Here is a 20452-nt window from a genome sequence, read left to right as displayed (position 1 = left end):
AGAAAAAAAAAAGTGTCATATGTCTCATATCTGTTACACTGCTTGCAAACCCAAATATAAATATAGTCCTTTCTCAGCCTCACGACCATGGTTGGGCTTATACACCAAGATTGGGCTTTTAAAATGTCCACCAAACCATATATTGCATAAAGAAGCCCTGAGTATATACATAAACCAGAAAAACAGAATAATTGAAAAGAGAAATTGACCAGAGTTTTAATTTTATTAAAAACTTCTAATCAAACTAGATAAAAGGATTCTAATCTCATTAGAACCTATAACTTTTAATTAGATCTTTAATCTCATTAAAAAATTCTAATAAAAAATAAATCAAGCACTTTTAATAGTATAAGTGTACAACAATTCTAATCTAATTAGCCCTAAACGATTCAGGACTAGGAGTTTTATTTTAACTAAAAACCTTCAATCTCGCCTCATAGTTAGATAACAATTAATAAATGTCCTCGACTTTTAAGGACTTTAAGTATTAATCACCTAGATTAGCAATCCTTATCACATTAGAATTCAATTTTCAATGTGGAAAAAAAACTATATATGTAAAAACCAGAAAAAAGAATAAATATAAATGAAAAGCGAAATCGGCCTTGGCCAGGTTACCACAATCCTCTCCGCGATGTCTAATCTTCCGCTTGATGTGATCACTGAGATACTCTCTCGATTACCAGTGAAACTTCTCTCACGCTATCTCTGCGTTTCCAAGCAATGGTACGCTCTAATCCACAGTCATGCTTTCATCAACCTCCACCTCCGTCGCTCCATCGAGTCCAACACAGATCGCACCCTCATCCTTCACCAACAACACGCCACCGTTCCATTTGATTACTTCTCCGTCCCCTTCCCAAACGACGATCAGTTCGGCAAGCCCATGAAAATTCACCACCCACCACTACCACTCTGTGTAAACATGTCCACCCAACAAATCCACGGTTTGGTTTTCGTGCGTAGTAATAAGGGCGAACTCGCTATCTGGAATCCACTGATACGTAGGTACAGGAAGCTGCCCACGTTAGAAAAACCTTTTCCTAGTATTACGATCGCTTTAGGATTCGGCTACGATACTCGTGAGGACGATTATAAGGTGTTGAGGGTCGTACAATTTTTAAATAGAGGGTTTGATGTTAAGATGTATAGTCTTAAATCAAAGTCGTGGAAAAATATTAAAGAGCAATGGCCCAAAAAGGGGTGGAAAAGATCTTCCAAGTCAGTGTCGGTGAATGGAGCTTTGCATTGGTTAGTAGCTGAGAATAAGCAGGGTCCGGTGATGATTCTTGCTTTCGATCTTGCCAATGAGAAATTCCAGGACTTTGCAACGCCGCCGCGCCAACCACCAACCTATGGGGCGGAGAGGTTTTTGGAAGCGTGTTTGGAAGGGTTTTTGGAAGCGTGTTTGGAAGTATTGAATGGAAAGCTATGTTTTATTGTGAATCTTGAAAAGAAGGATAATGAAGTTTGGTTGATGGAAGAATATGGGGAAGGGAGTTCTTGGACTCGGGTTTATAAAATTGAGTATGATGGAGTGTTTAAGAATGTCAAGTGTTTCAATCCTTTAATGTTTTCCAAGAATGGCAAAAAGATTCTCATGGAGATGTGCTATTCGGGTCGTACTTTTCTTATTTGGTTTGACACAGAAATTAAAACACAGAGGAAGGTTAAGATTCGGAAGCTTCCCTATGTTAATCCCATCTTAGTCAAATGATATGAAGCAAAAACAATTTAAATCATTAAAGAACAACTATTGTAGGAAAAATCAAATCACATAAATATTACTGATAATTCTTAACAGATTTCATTCTCAACTTTAATTATAAATTTAGCTACTCATGGTAATTGAAATAAAATACTAAACATTAAATTAGAAAAATAATTAAAAATAACTGTCATGTAAGAGGTAGCCGCAGCTCTCTATATATTCAGCCCTCATAATCCCTCTTACACAAATTGACCTAAAGGCTTATATATATGAAAATAGTCGCCTTACCCGCTATATATGCTATAATCCAAATACAATCAGAATAAGGAATTCATATTTCCAAGCCACGCGCATGCAAGGGGACTTCGTGGCCTAACTTTCACGCTGACTTGTATTTCTTTTGTGATACGGACACCTCATTGCTTGATTGTAAGAGTTTCTTTCCTAGCAAACTTCATCCAAACTTCATCCATATTGGATTGCATCTTGGGCTTCTTCTTGAATTCACGCCTGGGCTGGATGCTCTACTTCTTTGGGCTGAATCTTTACTTCATGGCAAGCTCTCTTCTCTTGTGTTGGCTTTATAATCGACCTGGCCCACCTGGCATTCAACTTGTGACTTGTTCAGCCTCTCATCGTGAATAGCCTTCATTTTCCATAAAACAAATATAATATATAATTAGTGACAAAATAATATAAAAATAAGGCTAACTTTGCAAATCTAATGGTACTTTATTGTATATATTTCATGCACATCATTTGCTCATAATGACAACTTTTTTTCATCAGACCAAAATACTAATAATTTTTTGATGTAAGCGAAGATTTTTATATCATCATTTAAAATACTCTTTCATTCTTCAATCGTTCCGATCATGGATGGTTTCTATTGGCTCACATTATATGCCGGAACAATTGTATAATTTCTAGTCCATATCATTCTTGTTAGGAGCCATTTGAGAATTTCATCCAAAAAAAAGCTTTGTACTCCACACTGTAAAAACGAGAACAATAATAAGAAAGGTTTTATAGGTATTAGCTTAGTCCCTCGGTTCAAAAAGAATACTTTAAAATTTAAGACAGCTTAGAAACATATAAATTCTATATTATTTGGAGAAATTACACTTTGTCGTCCTGAATTATACTCCAAATTACACTTTATAACCTAAAATTCCAAAATGCGTAGCTAGCACCATAAATTACAACTTATGTTACACTTTGCACATGTTGTCAATTCTGCCTTTATTTTGGATGACATCACATGAAAAGACTCAATTTTCCTTCTTTTCAATCTCTTAAAAATACAAAATTAAAATGCACAATGGCAATACTTATGTATATTTGCACATGTGCTGAAGCAAAAGTACATTTTGCACAACAGCTGTATAAGTTGATGTTGGTGTTATTTTGGATTGATTGGGCAAAATTTGGCACTTATGTTATTTTACAATGCCTTATGCTAATGTCCATACATAGTGGTTTTGTAAATTGTACATTATGTTATTCTAACGCACATAATAGCTTTCTGGCCATTTGAACCATTTTAAGCCCAATTCACTTGACCTGTTTGTATGTATATGCAGAAAGTGACAATTCTGCTTAGTAGTATTTTGTGAACTTCTTCAACTAGATAACACACTAAGTAACCAAATCCTAAGACTGATTGAAAGTTCATGGTCGTTCGATCTTTGATCAAACAACTTGACCATGATAAAACCTTAATACTTCAAAGCCCAAATGAAAGTCAACTGAAAAATTTTAGAAATAAGGTTTTGTTATTGTTCAAGAGAGAAACAACCAAATGTAATAAGTTCACATAATATTTTTCCAAACTGTTACGACCACCTCGACCACGGCTTCCACCACGTCTGCCGCGAGGAGCTATGGTGATTCTTGGTTGTAACGGACCTGATCAAGAGGGTAAATATGGTTTTAATTCGAGGAAAAACCAGACCTCCCAATAGCAAATTGCTGTATAATATTCTGATTGATAATTCTATTGATATGCCGTGAAGCTATATAAATAGCTTTTCAAAATAAAACAACTCCAACATCCTTAAACCACCCAACACCTAGATAAGGATAAACACTATTCCTAGCCAAACTCTTAATACTTCAATCCGATAACAACTCAGATTGCTATTATTATCCTAAAACATATTCAAATAAAAATAATAAAACAATCCTAACAAAAATCCTACTCAGCAACTCCTCTGCTTACTCCTCTGCCTCGTGAATCAGCAATTCCTCTTGCTAGTGGACATAACACAAACCAAATATTAACGAATTTTAAAATCATTATTAACAAAAAAAAGAAAAAAAAAAGTGTCATATGTCTCATATCTGTTACACTGCTTGCAAACCCAAATATAAATATAGTCCTTTCTCAGCCTCACGACCATGGTTGGGCTTATACACCAAGATTGGGCTTTTAAAATGTCCACCAAACCATATATTGCATAAAGAAGCCCTGAGTATATACATAAACCAGAAAAACAGAATAATTGAAAAGAGAAATTGACCAGAGTTTTAATTTTATTAAAAACTTCTAATCAAACTAGATAAAAGGATTCTAATCTCATTAGAACCTATAACTTTTAATTAGATCTTTAATCTCATTAAAAAATTCTAATAAAAAATAAATCAAGCACTTTTAATAGTATAAGTGTACAACAATTCTAATCTAATTAGCCCTAAACGATTCAGGACTAGGAGTTTTATTTTAACTAAAAACCTTCAATCTCGCCTCATAGTTAGATAACAATTAATATATGTCCTCGACTTTTAAGGACTTTAAGTATTAATCACCTAGATTAGCAATCCTTATCACATTAGAATTCAATTTTCAATGTGGAAAAAAAACTATATATGTAAAAACCAGAAAAAAGAATAAATATAAATGAAAAGCGAAATCGGCCTTGGCCAGGTTACCACAATCCTCTCCGCGATGTCTAATCTTCCGCTTGATGTGATCACTGAGATACTCTCTCGATTACCAGTGAAACTTCTCTCACGCTATCTCTGCGTTTCCAAGCAATGGTACGCTCTAATCCACAGTCATGCTTTCATCAACCTCCACCTCCGTCGCTCCATCGAGTCCAACACAGATCGCACCCTCATCCTTCACCAACAACACGCCACCGTTCCATTTGATTACTTCTCCGTCCCCTTCCCAAACGACGATCAGTTCGGCAAGCCCATGAAAATTCACCACCCCCCACTACCACTCTGTGTAAACATGTCCACCCAACAAATCCACGGTTTGGTTTTCGTGCGTAGTAATAAGGGCGAACTCGCTATCTGGAATCCACTGATACGTAGGTACAGGAAGCTGCCCACGTTAGAAAAACCTTTTCCTAGTATTACGATCGCTTTAGGATTCGGCTACGATACTCGTGAGGACGATTATAAGGTGTTGAGGGTCGTACAATTTTTAAATAGAGGGTTTGATGTTAAGATGTATAGTCTTAAATCAAAGTCGTGGAAAAATATTAAAGAGCAATGGCCCAAAAAGGGGTGGAAAAGATCTTCCAAGTCAGTGTCGGTGAATGGAGCTTTGCATTGGTTAGTAGCTGAGAATAAGCAGGGTCCGGTGATGATTCTTGCTTTCGATCTTGCCAATGAGAAATTCCAGGACTTTGCAACGCCGCCGCGCCAACCACCAACCTATGGGGCGGAGAGGTTTTTGGAAGCGTGTTTGGAAGGGTTTTTGGAAGCGTGTTTGGAAGTATTGAATGGAAAGCTATGTTTTATTGTGAATCTTGAAAAGAAGGATAATGAAGTTTGGTTGATGGAAGAATATGGGGAAGGGAGTTCTTGGACTCGGGTTTATAAAATTGAGTATGATGGAGTGTTTAAGAATGTCAAGTGTTTCAATCCTTTAATGTTTTCCAAGAATGGCAAAAAGATTCTCATGGAGATGTGCTATTCGGGTCGTACTTTTCTTATTTGGTTTGACACAGAAATTAAAACACAGAGGAAGGTTAAGATTCGGAAGCTTCCCTATGTGTTTCAGACGGCAATTTGCACCGGGAGTCTTCTTCTGCTTGATGGAGATAATGTGGACAGTCGATATTGAAGAACAATAGGTAAAACAAACTAATTCATTTTTGTTTCCTTAATTGTCTGTCTTATTGTTGGTGTCTTACCATTTTTGGTTGCATAAATCTTTCAAAGACCAGACTAGAATTCGAGTGTTAGTAAAGTGGTGGTTGTGAATGATAGGGGACAACTCTGTGACGTTTCGTGTAGGACTTGAGAATTGAGATCATTGTTTGAGTGATATGCATTTTATTGTAGATTTTATTTGCTCCTCTTTTATAATATAAATCTCTGATCATGTAATTTTTTTGGGATAATTTTTTTTTTTTTTTTACTTTATAAAAAAATTTCATGCATTGCTAACATGTGTTAGTCTTAGTCTTTGTCTATGCCAGGAATGAAAGTACACTAGAGGGTCTTAATCTGTTGGTGAAAGGAGTGATTGAATGATTAATAAATGAAAAGTAAGAAGGATAAAGAGGTGATTGTGGACTTCACTATATCTTTCAAAAGTTGTCTTTCTCTCTAACTAGGTCTTATATGGCTAGATGCTTAGTGCATCTACCATGACATATTAGCTGTTGTGGTGTTATTAAGCATCCACAAGGGCTCATGACTGCGTGCATATGAGAGTTTTCAAATTTCAATGCTGACATTTTTTTTTCTTAAAATTATTAAGGGTGTAAATACTAATTATAGTTAGGAAATAACTTTTAGGCCATCATCATTTTGGAAATGAGTATTTAGAATATTTAGCTGTTTTCTCATCATGCCAATGTTATTAATTCCTTTTTAAAAAAGAAAAGATTAGGCCTTAGGGTGTTTTCCTTATTCATCATAAGGTGATTCTGAGGTCCTTAACTTCATAAGTCTTTTCAAAGACTGATTAGCATAGAAATGCTAGTAAATAAAATTATAAGTAAGGCCTTGAGACTAAGGAATGTATTTGCTCTTTTCTTATTTGCATATCATTCTGGACATTCTTTTGAATTATATGGTGAACCTTTTACTCTTTGTTTTTACAGGGCCTGCAAACCTGCTTGGTGGCTTTGTTTTCATGGTATACGTCATCATTGTCCCTTTTTTTTTCTTCACCATTTCAAAAGAAAGGAGAGGGGCAGGGGGGGGAGCATTTCAGCGACTATCTATCCATTTCATTTGTGAAAATTACTGACACACTTGACTAGGATGATACTTTTCTGGGGAAAGCATGTCATTTGTTTGGCAATCAATTTTATATGGAAGGTTGTTTCTGTTCCTTCCTATTGATTGTATAGATTTCTCTCTTCCCTTGGAACCTTTATTTCTAATTTTAGAATGTAATCTATTTAGTAAAGCAATCCAATTTTGCAAGTTATTGAAGATTTGAGCAACATCAAAGGTTGGAGAACTTTCCAGTTGTTGGACTCATTTCTACCTATATATAAGAGAGGCTGGATTATTCATGTCTACTAGAATATTTATCTGTTTTCTCATCATGCCAATGTTTGTTTGTTTGATTATTATTATTTTTTTTTAAAATTTTTTTTATGAAACTTATGCACTTAATAATTCCAGTATTGTTGCATATCTAATATGACAAAATATTGTTGTCCATTTTTTATTTTTAAGGAAAAAAGATAGGATTTTGGTTTGGCAATGCTCTTCAATTTCTAATAAATAGATCAGATATAACTCAAATTCAACTGTGGCTACTCCAAAAGATAAATTGTGCAAAGATGAAGCAATAGCCGAAACATATTGTTCCTACTGGCTTGTCTTTCTTGACCAATATGGAAGGGAAGAAATGAAAAGATATTTGATAAAAGGATCCAAATTCTTGGATTGACAACTCAAAAAGCAAAGTCTCTACTTCTTTATTTATTAATTGGATGTAGATAGATAAAGACTTATCAAATTATTATTTAAAAGATAATGTGATAACTGATAATAGTGTATAAGACTGTGCATATTGAATCATTAATGAGTGGCTAAAATGGGTTATATTGTTTTGATACTCGATATGAGTAAACCTGATGATAGGGTGATCTTTCCGAGAGAACACAATGAGAAAGATGGGCTTTGTAGGAAGGTGGATTAGATTATTGATGGACTGTTTATCTTTATCTTTATCTTCTTTTTTTTTTTGGAGAAACGATTGACTGTTTATCTATTATATTGTACTCCATCTTCTTAAATGGTGAGCTAGCGCCCTTCACCCCTATGAGAGGTTTTTGCCAAGGTTACTCTCTCATCTCTTTAAGTTGGTGATAGCTTATTATTTTGCAGGGCAATTGAGCATGGTTGTCTAAATATGATTAAGTTAATTCGAATCTATGAGCATGCCTCGTGTTAATGGATCAATTGTGATAAATAATGTCATTACTTTCTCAAATACAAGCTGATTTCAAAATTTTGGAACTAACAAGACTCAATTGTTCTCATCCAAAAAAAAAAAAAAAGACTCAATTGTTATTGTTTTATTTTGTAAATTGAATACAATAATTATCATATATATATATATATATTGGCTTTAAATTTACGAAACAATAGATTGTATTTCTATAATGAAGTAGGTACATACATCTTCTAATACTATATTTGACAAGATATAAGAACTAGTTTGTAATCTCTTACTTTCTCAAAAAAAAAAAAAGTTTGTAATCTCTTGCTAGTTAAATGGAACGCATAGAGTGAAATTAAAGTTTCCAATGTAAAATTTAATTGAATTTTCAACTCAATTTTGAATATGTTCTATTAAAAAAAAAAAAAACCTCAATTTTGAATATATATATATATATATATACACTTTTAAAATGTGCCACCATACCATGAACAAAACATAAAAAGGTGGAAAGAGAGATGCCCATTTCACAGAATCAATCTTTTGCTTCACTTTCCACTTTCAAAGAAAGGCATTCAGATCATTACCGGTACCATTGACGTCTCTCATAAGCTTCCGATGCGTTTCCAAGCGATGAAACGCCTTGATCAACGATCAAGATTTCATCAAGCTCCACCTCCACTGCTCCATGGAGTCCAACAACACCCTCATTGTCCAGCCACGAATCACCGCCATTTCCTTTCAATACTTCTCCCTCAGTTTCACCGGCGATGATGAGAATCGCTTTGGTAGGCCCTCTGATAATTGCCAGCCATTGTTACACTGCTCAAATATCTTGGATTGTTTCCATGGCTTGCTTTGCATTTATAGTAACAAATTGGGCGAAGATATCACCATTTGGAACTCATTTATCAATGAGTTCAGGAAATTGCCAAGCGAACCCATAGAGAAACTAACTGCTGCTTTTTTAGCTTTTGGGTATTTTCAGATTAACAATGACTATAAGGTGTTGAGAGTTGTAGAATTTCAAAGTAAAGAGACACTAGCCGCGGTTTTTTTAGCATTTGGGTATGATCATATTAACAATGACTATAAGGTGTTGAGGGTTGTAGTCTTGTAGAATTTCCTAAAAAAGGCCAGTCTTTGATTGAGTTTGAAGTCAAGTTGTATAGTCTTAAATCTCAGTGTTGGAAAAAAATTGAAGATCATTGACCCAAAAAGGAATGGTCGATATGTTCAGACTCCGCGTCCTCAAATGGAGATTTGCATTGGTTAGTAGCTGAGTAAGGGTGGCGTCCAGAGAATATTCTTGCTTTCGATCTTGCGACTGAGAAATTCCGGGTCTTTACAATGCCGCCTCAAGCACCCAAAAATTGCATGACGAATTTGGTAAAGTTGAAAGGACAGCTCTGTTTTATTATGAATACTGTGACGTATAATGATGTTAAAGAATTGTATCATGATGTTTGGTTGATGAAAGAATATGGGGAAGAGAGTTCTTGGACCCAGATTTATAAAATTGAGCAACGTGCAGTGGCTTGATCTTTTAAATATTGGACGCCTCTAATGTTTTCCAAGAATGGCAAGAAGATTCTCATGGAGGAGTGCCATACGGATTGTGCCTATCTTATTTGGTATGGCATAGAAAATAAAATACGTGAGAGGGTTAAGATTCAGAAGCTTCCCAAGTCATTTCAGACCACAATTTGTATCGGGAGTCTTCTTTTGCTTGATGGTGACAATGTGATTGATCCAACACAGAACAATAATAGGTAAAGCGATGATGGTCGTTTTTGTTTGCTTGATTGTCTGACTTAGCATTGGTGTCATCATTTTTGGTTGCATAGCTCTCTTGAAGACCAGTTTTCTTCTTTCAAAAGTAATACCTTCTGTTCTTTGATTTTGAGCTTGTTTTAAATAATCAAGTATGATCATATCTACCTCCTACATATAAGAGAAACTCTATATATAGCTATTTTTTCATCATGCCAATGTTGTTGTGAAGCTTATGCACGTAATATAGTAGGTCAGTTGTGTCTTAGCCTCTGATTAGGTCTTATTATGCCTAGATGCTTAGTGTATTAGTATATACTATGACATTAATTGTTGTTGTAATTATTAAACATCCTTAGGGGTTCATGGCTACTTGCATACTAGAGTTTTCAAATTTCAATGTTGTTAGGTTCTAAAACTTTAGAAATTAATGTATTAGAACTTCAATTTATATTATGTTGGCAAACCATGATCAAAACATAGAGTCTAGGTTTAGACTTGCTCAAAGTGTGTTTATTTGTAAAATTAGAATTGAGTAATTGCAGAATTTATTGGACTAAATCTGCAAGGCTCGATCGATTGAAAATTAGACTCGATCGATCGAACCACATACAGATTTATTTTTTTGCAGAATTTCCAATTTAGCCCAAGTCTATATGACGTGTAGGGTTATGTGAATCTTGTGCCTCTTTTGAAGATCTAGGGTTTTGTACCCAAAAGCTCTTTAAGGTCTTTGTTGAGTTGTGTGTTGAATCTTTTGTGAAATCTAAGAGATGTTTACCTTCATACACACACATAGAGCTACATGATCAAGATTTGCATCAAGAACTTAATGGTGATTTCAGTTACTGCATAAAGAACTTTCAGGAATATTCAAAACCTTTGAGTGGAGTCTCAAAGTCACAAGTAGTAGAACTTGTGGTTGTAGTAGGTCAAAGAAAGAAGTAGTCCGTGAACTCAGAGTTATCATGGAGTCGTGATAGTAAATTTTTTACTCGAAATAGCAATTGGATGTTAGTGGTCTAAGTTTTATTGTACAAACTTCAATTCTTTTATAGTTGATCTGTTTTACCTTGAGAATAGCTAGGTTAAATCCTCCTTAGGTTTTTTATCAGTTTGGTTTTCCTAGGTTATCATATCGTGTGTTCTTTATATTTCCACATTATTTACATGATATGATTTGAATGTGTTAACCTAGAACTAAATAATTTATCTAAATAATTACTTGGCTAAATAACTAGGTTAAACAACTTGTGTTTTAAGGGATCTAAAAACGAACAAATGCTGATGTTTTCTTTGATTAAAGGTGTAAGTACCAATTATAGTTAGGAAACAGTAGGCCATTGTCTTTTTGGTAATGATTTTGTAGCTAATGCCTTGAGATTTATGATTGGTTTGTTTTCTTAAAATCCTACTGTATTTTTATTTTATTCAAAAGAAAAGAGAAACATCTCAACACCCAAGCCTACTGTAAGTGTATGTGCGTTGCTTTAAATATTGGAAATTAAACTTTTCAAGAATGATTGGGAGTTGGAATCTTTGTTGTCTTTTGTGTACTTAATTTATTCTATCCAAGAATGGGATTGTTGGGCGATGTAATTGGTTTGAGTCCCATATGTGTTTGAGTTGCTTACTAAATCAAAACAAATACAGGTGGCGTCGTAGAGATTTCTTCCTACCCTGTCTTTCTTCTTTAATGGTGTTGCCTTATTTTTTCAACTTTAATTTTGCTGGCTTGTAAGTTGATAAGAACACAATTATGGTTTGGTATTCTTAAGTGGTTTCAAGTTAATTTTGATAATGAAAGATGGGAAAATTAGGATTTTGAAGACTTGGGGTTTTGGATTTGGCTTGTAAGAGAGATAATTGATGATGGTTGTGAGATCTCAGGCCCTGGCCTACCTTAATATTTCTGAATCAATCTCAAGCCCTGGCCTAGCTCATTGACAGTATCTTTCAATATTTGACTGTATAAGAAAAATGCTTGGTAAGGTCATGTCCTGGGTTTGGATCATCAAGAATGCAACCCTTGCAATTTGAAAAGATTAGTAATATGGATTCCATATATCTATGGAAAGCTTTGTCATACAAATCTCTTCTTTTTTTTCTTTTTCTTTTTTTGGTTTTGTTTTTTCTAAGTTTGAAAATTTGGCCATCAAATTATTTTTACAGACTCACATGCACAGCTCTTGTCCTTCTATTTTCAACCTCCGTTAGTAAATATCATCACAAAAACCTGGCACTCATTTGGAAGGATTTTGATTTTTTCTAAGCCATAGTCCACTCCACTTCCACTGCACCTGATTTCTTCTCTTAATCATAGCTTAATGGCATCAATTTGAGCAAAGTTAATCATGATAGAATCTTCATTATACAAATGAACCAATATTAAGGAAATTGGTGTCTTGGATGAGGTCAAAAGTGCTGCCAAGATGATATGCAAGTCTTTAGAGGTCTGGATTAAATGTTTCTCTTTTAAAATATGAAAAAGATACCAAATCAAATTGCAATAAATGTGAAATGCAAGTCTGTGCAGCTATACCCTCTTCTGCGTCCACTGGTTGTCCTGCTCAATAACTGCTTCTCTGGCACTCCATGCGGACCAATACAACACTTATGCTTCTCTTGGTCCATATGGAGTGCCAGAGAAGCAGCTATTGAGCAGGACAAGCTATTAAAGGTTATCTTTTGGTTTTCCCGATCTTCTTAGGCATTTTTGGAGGATTATCATTTTTTGGGCTTGAATCCTTGCAAAATTAGTCACTGATTCTTTAAATTGATATATGGATTGGTTCTGTAATTGCAGGATGGTTCAGATGAAATCTTCAAATTGGAAGGTGTTGGTTTTTTTAGACATCAATACAACAGCAGCCATTCTCTTTGTTGAAATTTCTTCATGTTTCTTGCTTATGCCTTACAAACTTATGACAACATGGTTTATTGAGGTTCTGGCTGTTGTATTTTGCATTGGTGGGGTAGAGGCACGTCTATCTTCTAAGTAATGCATGTACGGTTAACTAAATTCTAAGCATTCCTTTTCTTTTATTTTTGAAAACGAAGAAAGATATTAAATGGTGAGCAACTCTCTAGTTAAGCAATGCTACTGACACAACAATTGCCTAGTTCTAGTTGCAAAAACAGGAAAAAATATTGACAAACAATTCTATCCCTTTCCTGCAAATCAGGTATTAATGTCGCATTATACAATATATTTATGCACCATTGTGTCCAATTCCTATGTTGGTAATATATCTTTGTCATATTGTGTCGGCATTTGCTTGTTCATACGTGCAAGAAAATGCTTTGTTGCACTTTGTGCTTTGTTGATTTTATAATTATAGAGAATTCGTGTTTTGAAATGAATGAGTTCGTTTGGCTGCTTTTAGAGTTTGTTCTTTGACATTTCACCCCTGCCCTTAGCTTATTATTCTTGTGTAAATGAAGGCTTTGGATATGACTAACAATTGATCATTGTCCGACATGAACAAGATGGCATTGGTTTCTTCTCTGTTCGTTTTCCTGACGATAATCAAGATGGCATTGGTTTCTTCTTTGTTTGTTTTCCTGACGATAATCGCTTTGGCAAACCCTGGTGTAGAGAGGGAAAATTCCCGACCTATCACAAGCTGATACGTCACATTACCAGGTTCATAAAATACAGCCAATTACAAAGCGCCACATACTGCTGCTAGGTTTTACTATCACTATTCAGAAGCCAACAGAAATCTGCCAAGTGTCATGCAAGAACCAATCACGCATCAGCTCGTGTAAGCGATGACATAAGCAGCCTCGCACGTGTAAGCGATGACATAATTAGCCTCGCACGTGTAAGTGATGACATAAACGGACCAATCAGACTGTGACATGTGTCACCAATCAAACTCTGCCACGTGTCGCTCACCCACCTCCAAACTCCTATAAATAGAAGCCTTCCTAAGGCATTTCAGAGAGATCTACAGAGAGGGCACCAAACTATCTGAAGCACAAGCAGCATCAGAGAAGATTCAAAAGTCCAGAAGCTCTACTAGAATCAAGCCCTGAAGCCTTCAGTAACTTCAAGAACTTCAAACTTTCAAATACGAAGAACATTCAAAGAGGAATCATCCAAATCATATTCTTAGATCTCAAAGTTCATTAGAATCAAGCTCAAAAGCCTCCAGAAACCTCAACAAACCACAAATCAGTGAAGCTCTACGGATTCAAGCCTCTAAAGCATCGAAGAACTTCTACCACAAACCTTCGAAGACGAAGAACGCACTAAGAACACGAAGAACACACGAAGAACATGAAAAACGTGAAGAACAAAGGATTTTTAACAAGCTCATGACCAAAGATTCATTGTAATTCCGTTTCAACAATCTTCGATCCATCCCTCAACCAAATTGAAGGATATCTTGTGTTCAAATCAAAATCATATTACCACAATTCCAAATCAACAAATCTTTCAAGGAGATCGAATCAGAAGATCACTCTTTTGTAATCACAGAGAATTGTACCACACAATCATCAATACAAATTCGCATTTGTAAAACTATTTTTACTTGTTTGACTCATTTCGAACCGAGAAATTTAGTCGTCCACATATTCTGGCACGCCTGGTGGGACCTCTCTGTCTCTCATCTCATTCTCCTTTAAAGAAAGAAACCTACATCATCTTGCTACCAGTTCCAATGGCCTCTAGCAAGAACATTCAAGCTTTAACAGCTATTTCAACTAAACTTGGTACAGTTACCACCAACAAATGCATTGGTGTAATCAATTGTAGCCAACCCAAAACAAACAATCAACTTCAATCTCAATCAACCAAGGAAGCCAAAGTCCAAACAATCATCTCCTTAGACCCTCTCACAAGAAACAAGGTCATCAACAAGGACACTTCCACCTTGGAACACCTCAAGTATGGGGGTAAATCCCCTTCTTCCTTTATAAGAAGTTGGTCGCATGATTTCACTCCCACGGAAGGGAACCCAAAAGATGAGATTTCATGTGCTCACTTCAATTCACTTCTTTCTCCATCATCTTGGGAAGTTGTGTCAGTCATGATGACTAACACATCTACCATGGAAGAAAAGATGGCTGAAATGGAGCAAATGGTTGCCCTTCTCACAAAAGCACTTGAAGATAAGGACCTCCAAATTGCAACTTTAATGAATAAACTCGAAGTACAAGATCTTGTTGAATCAAGCCATGGTCATAAATTCACATCCGCGAAGGATGACAAAGGGAGAGAAATTGAAAACACTTCCCGACGAGAACAATCTACTTCGGTTGCTTCATTGTCAGTCCAACAATTACAAGACATGATAACAAATACCATCCGAGCATAATATGGAGGTTCTTCTACAAGTTCTCTCACATATTCAAAACCCTACATAAAGCGCATCGACAACATGAGGATGCCAAATGGATATCAACCCCCCAAGTTCTTGCAGTTTGATGGCCATGGAAATCCTAAGCAACACGTTGCTCACTTTGTAGAAACTTGTGAGAACGCAGGGACTCAAGAAGGCCTCCTTGTAAAGCAATTTGTCCGTTCGCTCAAAGGAAATGCCTTTGATTGGTATACAGACTTAGAACTTGAGTCAATCGACAGTTGGCAACAACTCGAAAGAGAGTTTCTTGACCGATTTTATAGCACGTGTCGTACAGTAAGCATGATAGAGCTTACTAATACCAAGCAATGGGAAGATGAGCCGGTGGTCGATTATATCAATCGATGGCGTTCTTTGAGCTTGGATTGCAAGGATCGACTTTTTGAAATTTCTGCTGTAGAGATGTGCATCCAAGGCATGCATTGGGGACTTCTTTACATCCTTTAAGGGATAAAACCTCGAACATTTGAAGAGTTAGCAACTCGTGCGCACGACATGGAGTTGAGTATTGCTAGCCATGGAAGTACAAACCCTCCCATACCTGAGGAAAGCAAAAGGGAAGTAAGGAGGAATGATAATATGCAAAAGTCAGCCTCAAAGACCCAATGGTTGTTAACACTACCGAAGTCAAGGTTCAAAGAGGGGGAGCGAAGGCAAATGAAAAATAGCTTGAAGGATGGCAAAAGAACGAAGTGCGTCGCCTAACTTTTAAGGAACGTGAGCAAAAAGCATATTCGTTCCCTAATGAAGATGTGCCAAACATCTTAGAACAATTATTGCAATTGAAGTTGATTGAATTGCCAGAATGCAGACGACCACAAGACATAGGGAAAGTTGATGACCCTAACTACTGCAAATATCATCGCATCATTGGCCACCAAATCCAAAAATGCTTCGTCTTCAAAGAAAAAATCATGAAGCTCGCCAAAGAAAACAAGATTGATCTAGACTTTGATGAAGTTGTCGGGTCAAACCATGTGACCGTTGCTTGTGATGTACTTCCAACTCTCAAGCAGGGGGCAAACACCAACGAAGTTTACAAATTGATTGACAATGATAGCATAAGGTTCGGCCCCATCAATGGGAAGTTCCTTAAACACTTCTACACTTGAACATCGAGTATTGCTCCTCGGCAAGAGCTTAACCTACCCACTACAGCACTGTAAGGGTACATGATGTCTTCCCATTACCTTTGAAAGCGTACCAATAAGGAGAAACTAATCCCACTCTATATTACCAACTGCTAGTGTGGCATAGTGGTTGGATGTCCAAGTCACCCTTGAGAGGTCTCGGGTTCGATTAGTGGTGATACCTACTATGACACACTGAGCCCTCTTTTTTGCAAAAAAAAATTTTTTTTTTTTTTTTTTTTTTTTTTGGGTTTTGTTTTGTTTTGTTTTTTCTAAGTTTGAAAATTTGGCCATCAAATTATTTTTACAGACTCACACGCACAGCTCTTATCCTTCTATTTTCAACCTCCGTTAGTAAATATCATCACAAAAACCTGGCTCTCATTTGGAAGGATTGTGATTTTTTCTAAGCCATAGTCCACTCCACTTCCACTGCACCTGAATTCTTCTCTTAATCATAGCTTAATGGCATCAATTTGAGCAAAGTTAATCTTGATAGAATCTTCATTATACAAATGAACCAATATTAAGGAAATTGGTGTCTTGGATGAGGTCAAAAGTGCTGCCAAGATGATATGCAAGTCATTAGAGTTCTGGATTAAATGTTTCTCTTTTAAAATATGAAAAAGATACCAAATCAAATTGCAATAAATGTGAAATGCAAGTCTGTGCAGCTATACCCTCTTCTGCGTCCACTGGTTGTCCTGCTCAATAACTGCTTCTCTGGCACTCCATGCGGACCAATACAACACTTATGCTTCTCTTGGTCCATATGGAGTGCCAGAGAAGCAGCTATTGAGCAGGACAAGCTATTAAAGGTTATCTTTTGGTTTTCCCGATCTTCTTAGGCATTTTTGGAGGATTATCATTTTTTGGGCTTGAATCCTTGCAAAATTAGTCACTGATTCTTTAAATTGATATGTGGATTGGTTCTGTAATTGCAGAATGGTTCAGATGAAATCTTGAAATTGGAAGGTGTTGGTTTTTTTAGATATCAATACAACAGCAGCCATTCTCTTTGTTGAAATTTCTTCATGTTTCTTGTTTATGCTTTACAAACTTATGACAACATGGTTTATTGAGGTTCTGGCGGTTGTATTTTGCATTGGTGGGGTAGAGGCGCGTCTATCTTCAAAGTAATGCATGTACGGTTAACTAAATTCTAAGCATTCCTTTTCTTTTATTTTTGAAAATGAAGAAAGATATTAAATGGTGAGCAACTCTCTAGTTAAGCAATGCTACTGACACAACAATTGCCTAGTTCTAGTTGCAAAACCAGGAAAAAATATTGACTTGCAATTCTATCCCTGTCCTGCAAATCAGGTATTAATGTTGAATTATACAATATATTTATGCACCATTGTGTCCAATTCCTATGTTGGTAATATATCTTTGTCATAATGCGTAGGTATTTGCTTGTTCATACGTGCAAGAAAATGCTTTGTTGCACTTTGTGCTTTGTTGATTTTATAATTATAGAGAATTCATGTTTTGAAATGAAATGAGTTCGATTTGCTGCTTTTAGAGTTTGTTCTTTGACATTTCACCCCTGCCCTTAGCTTATTATTCTTGTGTAAATGAAGGCTTTGGACATGACTAACAAGTGATCATCGTCCGGCATGAACAAGATGGCATTGGTTTCTTCTCTGTTTGTTTTCCTGACAATAATCGCTTTGGCAAACCCTGGAAAATTTACCAGCCAATACATTCAATTTCACGATTTGAATCCACCTCCATCTTCAATTATTGTGATGATTTGGTTTTTATTTGTAATAGCAGAAAGATGGTGATTTGGAATCCATTGATTAGAAAGTACATGGAAATACCTAAAGAGCCAATAGAGAAACGTTCAGGTTTTGAGTATTCTTCGTCTATTGCTTTCGAATTTGGGAACGATCTGCATAACCATGATTATAAGGTGTTGAGGATTGTAGAATTTTCTAATAGAGGTGAGTCTTGCAAGGAGAGGAGGATATTTTCTGACTCGGTGTGCTTGAATGGAGCTTTCCATTGGTTAGTAACTGTAGTAACTGCGACTGGGGTGAATACTGCAGGGATTGTTGCTTTCGATCTTGCCACCGAGAATTTCAGGTCTTTACAAGGCTGCCTCAAACACCCATTAATTGGAGGACGTATTTGGAAAATTTGAAAGGACAGCTCTGTTTTATTAGGAAGATGATGATGTATGAGGATGTTAAAGAATGGAATAGCGATGTTTGGTTGATGAAAGAACATGGGGACGAGAGTTCTTGGACTCGGAATTATAAAATTCAGCAACGTGTAGTGTTTTGGAGTTTTGAGTATTGAAAGCCTCTAATGTTTTCCAAAAATGGCAAGAAGATTCTCATGGAAGCATGGTATAGGGATCATACCTATCTTATTTGGTATGACATAGAAAATAAAAAAACGCAAGAGGGTAAAGTTTCAAAAGTTTCATGGCATGTTTCATACCACAACTTGAATTGGGAGTCTTCTTCTACTAGATGGTGATAATGTGATTGATCCAACACATAAGGACAATAGTTAAAATAATGAGAGTTTAATAAATTTGTTTTTGTCTGCTTAATTGTTTGTCTCAGTATTGGTGTCATCTTTTTTGCTTGCATAATTTCTTGAAGACTAGTCTAGGATTCTGTTAAAGTATTATTAGGTGAGAATTATGTGAATATTTGTGTAGGACTTGAGATCGTTGTTTAAGGGGTATGCATTTTGTTGCAGATATTATTTGCTACTTCGCTTTTTACTTAAAAAAAGAATTTCATGTAGCAGACTCGATTGCCAACACGTGTTAGTCTTTGTCTATGCTAGGAAATCAAAGTCCATCAGAGGGTCTTAAACTCTTAATTGGTTAAAGGAGTGATTGACAAGAAAAATAAAGAGGTGATTATAAAAAGAAAAAAGAAAAAAAAGAGAGGTGATTGTGGACTCTACTGCATCTTTCAAAACGTGATACTCTTCAGTTTGTTATCTTAAATAGCTAGTTAAGTGATCATTTCTGTCTACATAAAAGAAGCTGGAATATTCATGTCTTCTAGAATATTTAGCTGTTTTCTCATCTTGCCAATGTTATTATGAAACTTATGTGCTTAATAGTCCAAATATCGTTGCATATCTAATATGACAATGTTTTTTAGGTGGAGAAATATACTTGAATGGTTGTTTTAGGCTCTAAGTAGGTCTTATTAGGGTGTTCAGATCCCAAGGGAATCCTAACTTTTTCAAGGACTTAAAAGTACGTTGGTAATGGAATTTGGGTAGGTTGATAACTACAAGCTACCCACTTAGCTATCTCACTCACATCACAGCACACCCAACAGCACGGGTTTGGTGTCTTAACATAAAGGTAGAAGCTTAGTGTTATACCATGGCATATTAATTGTTGTGGTAGTTATTAAGCATCCTTAAGGAACCATATCTGCATGCATTTGAGAGTTTTCAAATATCAATCCTGATTTTTTTTTTTTTTTTTTTTAAATTTTATTGAGGTTGTAAATACTGATTATTGTTAGGAAACAACTTTTAGGCCATCATCTTTTTGGAAATGAGTTTGTGCCTGATGCCTTGAATTTTTTATTGTTTTGCTTTCTTAAAGTCCAACTGTATTTGTTTTCTAAACAGGTGATGTGAATGACTTTTATTCAAAAGAAAAGATAAACATCACAATCCATGTACATGGAAAGTGTTCTTGGTTTGCTTTAAAAATTGAGAAGTGAACTTTTCAAGACCTGTGAATGATTGGGACTTGGTAGTCTTTGTCTTTAATGGATTTAATTATTCCATCCCAATGAGAGGGTGGGCTGTTTTGTTGTAAGTCTGGTAAGAGTAGGGTTCAGAGCATTCCCATCAAGAGTTTTAAAATTTTTAGCATTTAGCAATATTTAACACATCACTTTACAATACAGTTAACATCAAAACTTTTTTTTTTTTTTAATCACTTCATTTAAATATTCTTTCTTTATTTATTTTTTATTCTTCCTCTCTCTCCCTCTGTCTCTCTCTCTCTCTTTCTCAACCCCTATTCTAAGCATCGGCAGCCACATCCACTAGCCACAAAATCACAATATCAATTCACAACAGAGACAACGAACCCACCAAATCACAA

At 35.7% G+C, this 20452-nt stretch overlaps 2 protein-coding genes across 2 annotated transcripts; both read left to right on the top strand.

Annotated features, from left to right (window-relative positions):
* Positions 1-634: 634 nt before the first annotated feature.
* Positions 635-1717, top strand: LOC136067651 (F-box protein CPR1-like). Its single transcript, XM_065773826.1, has one exon. The coding sequence runs from the start codon at positions 635-637 to the stop codon at positions 1715-1717; it is 1083 nt and encodes a 360-aa protein (XP_065629898.1).
* A 2820-nt stretch (positions 1718-4537) lies between these two features.
* Positions 4538-7197, top strand: LOC136067631 (F-box protein CPR1-like). The gene is made up of 2 exons (XM_065773795.1): positions 4538-5799; positions 6778-7197. Exon 1 carries the CDS (start codon positions 4611-4613, stop codon positions 5787-5789), a length of 1179 nt encoding a protein of 392 aa, XP_065629867.1. The 5' UTR covers positions 4538-4610; the 3' UTR covers positions 5790-5799; positions 6778-7197.
* The last annotated feature ends 13255 nt before the right edge of the window (positions 7198-20452 follow it).

This window comes from Quercus suber, unplaced genomic scaffold, assembly GCF_002906115.3.
Source record: "Quercus suber isolate HL8 unplaced genomic scaffold, Cork oak 2.0 scaffold_80, whole genome shotgun sequence".
NCBI classification, from domain to species: Eukaryota; Viridiplantae; Streptophyta; class Magnoliopsida; order Fagales; family Fagaceae; genus Quercus; species Quercus suber.
Note: the sequence above shows the minus strand (reverse complement) of the source record. Positions and strands in the feature narration are given on the sequence as shown.

Bases quoted from the DNA above. Each gene is read 5' to 3' on its own strand.
- LOC136067651 (XM_065773826.1), top strand. From the start codon at position 635: ATGTCTAATCTTCCGCTTGATGTGATCACTGAGATACTCTCTCGATTA.
- LOC136067631 (XM_065773795.1), top strand. From the start codon at position 4,611: ATGAAAAGCGAAATCGGCCTTGGCCAGGTTACCACAATCCTCTCCGCG.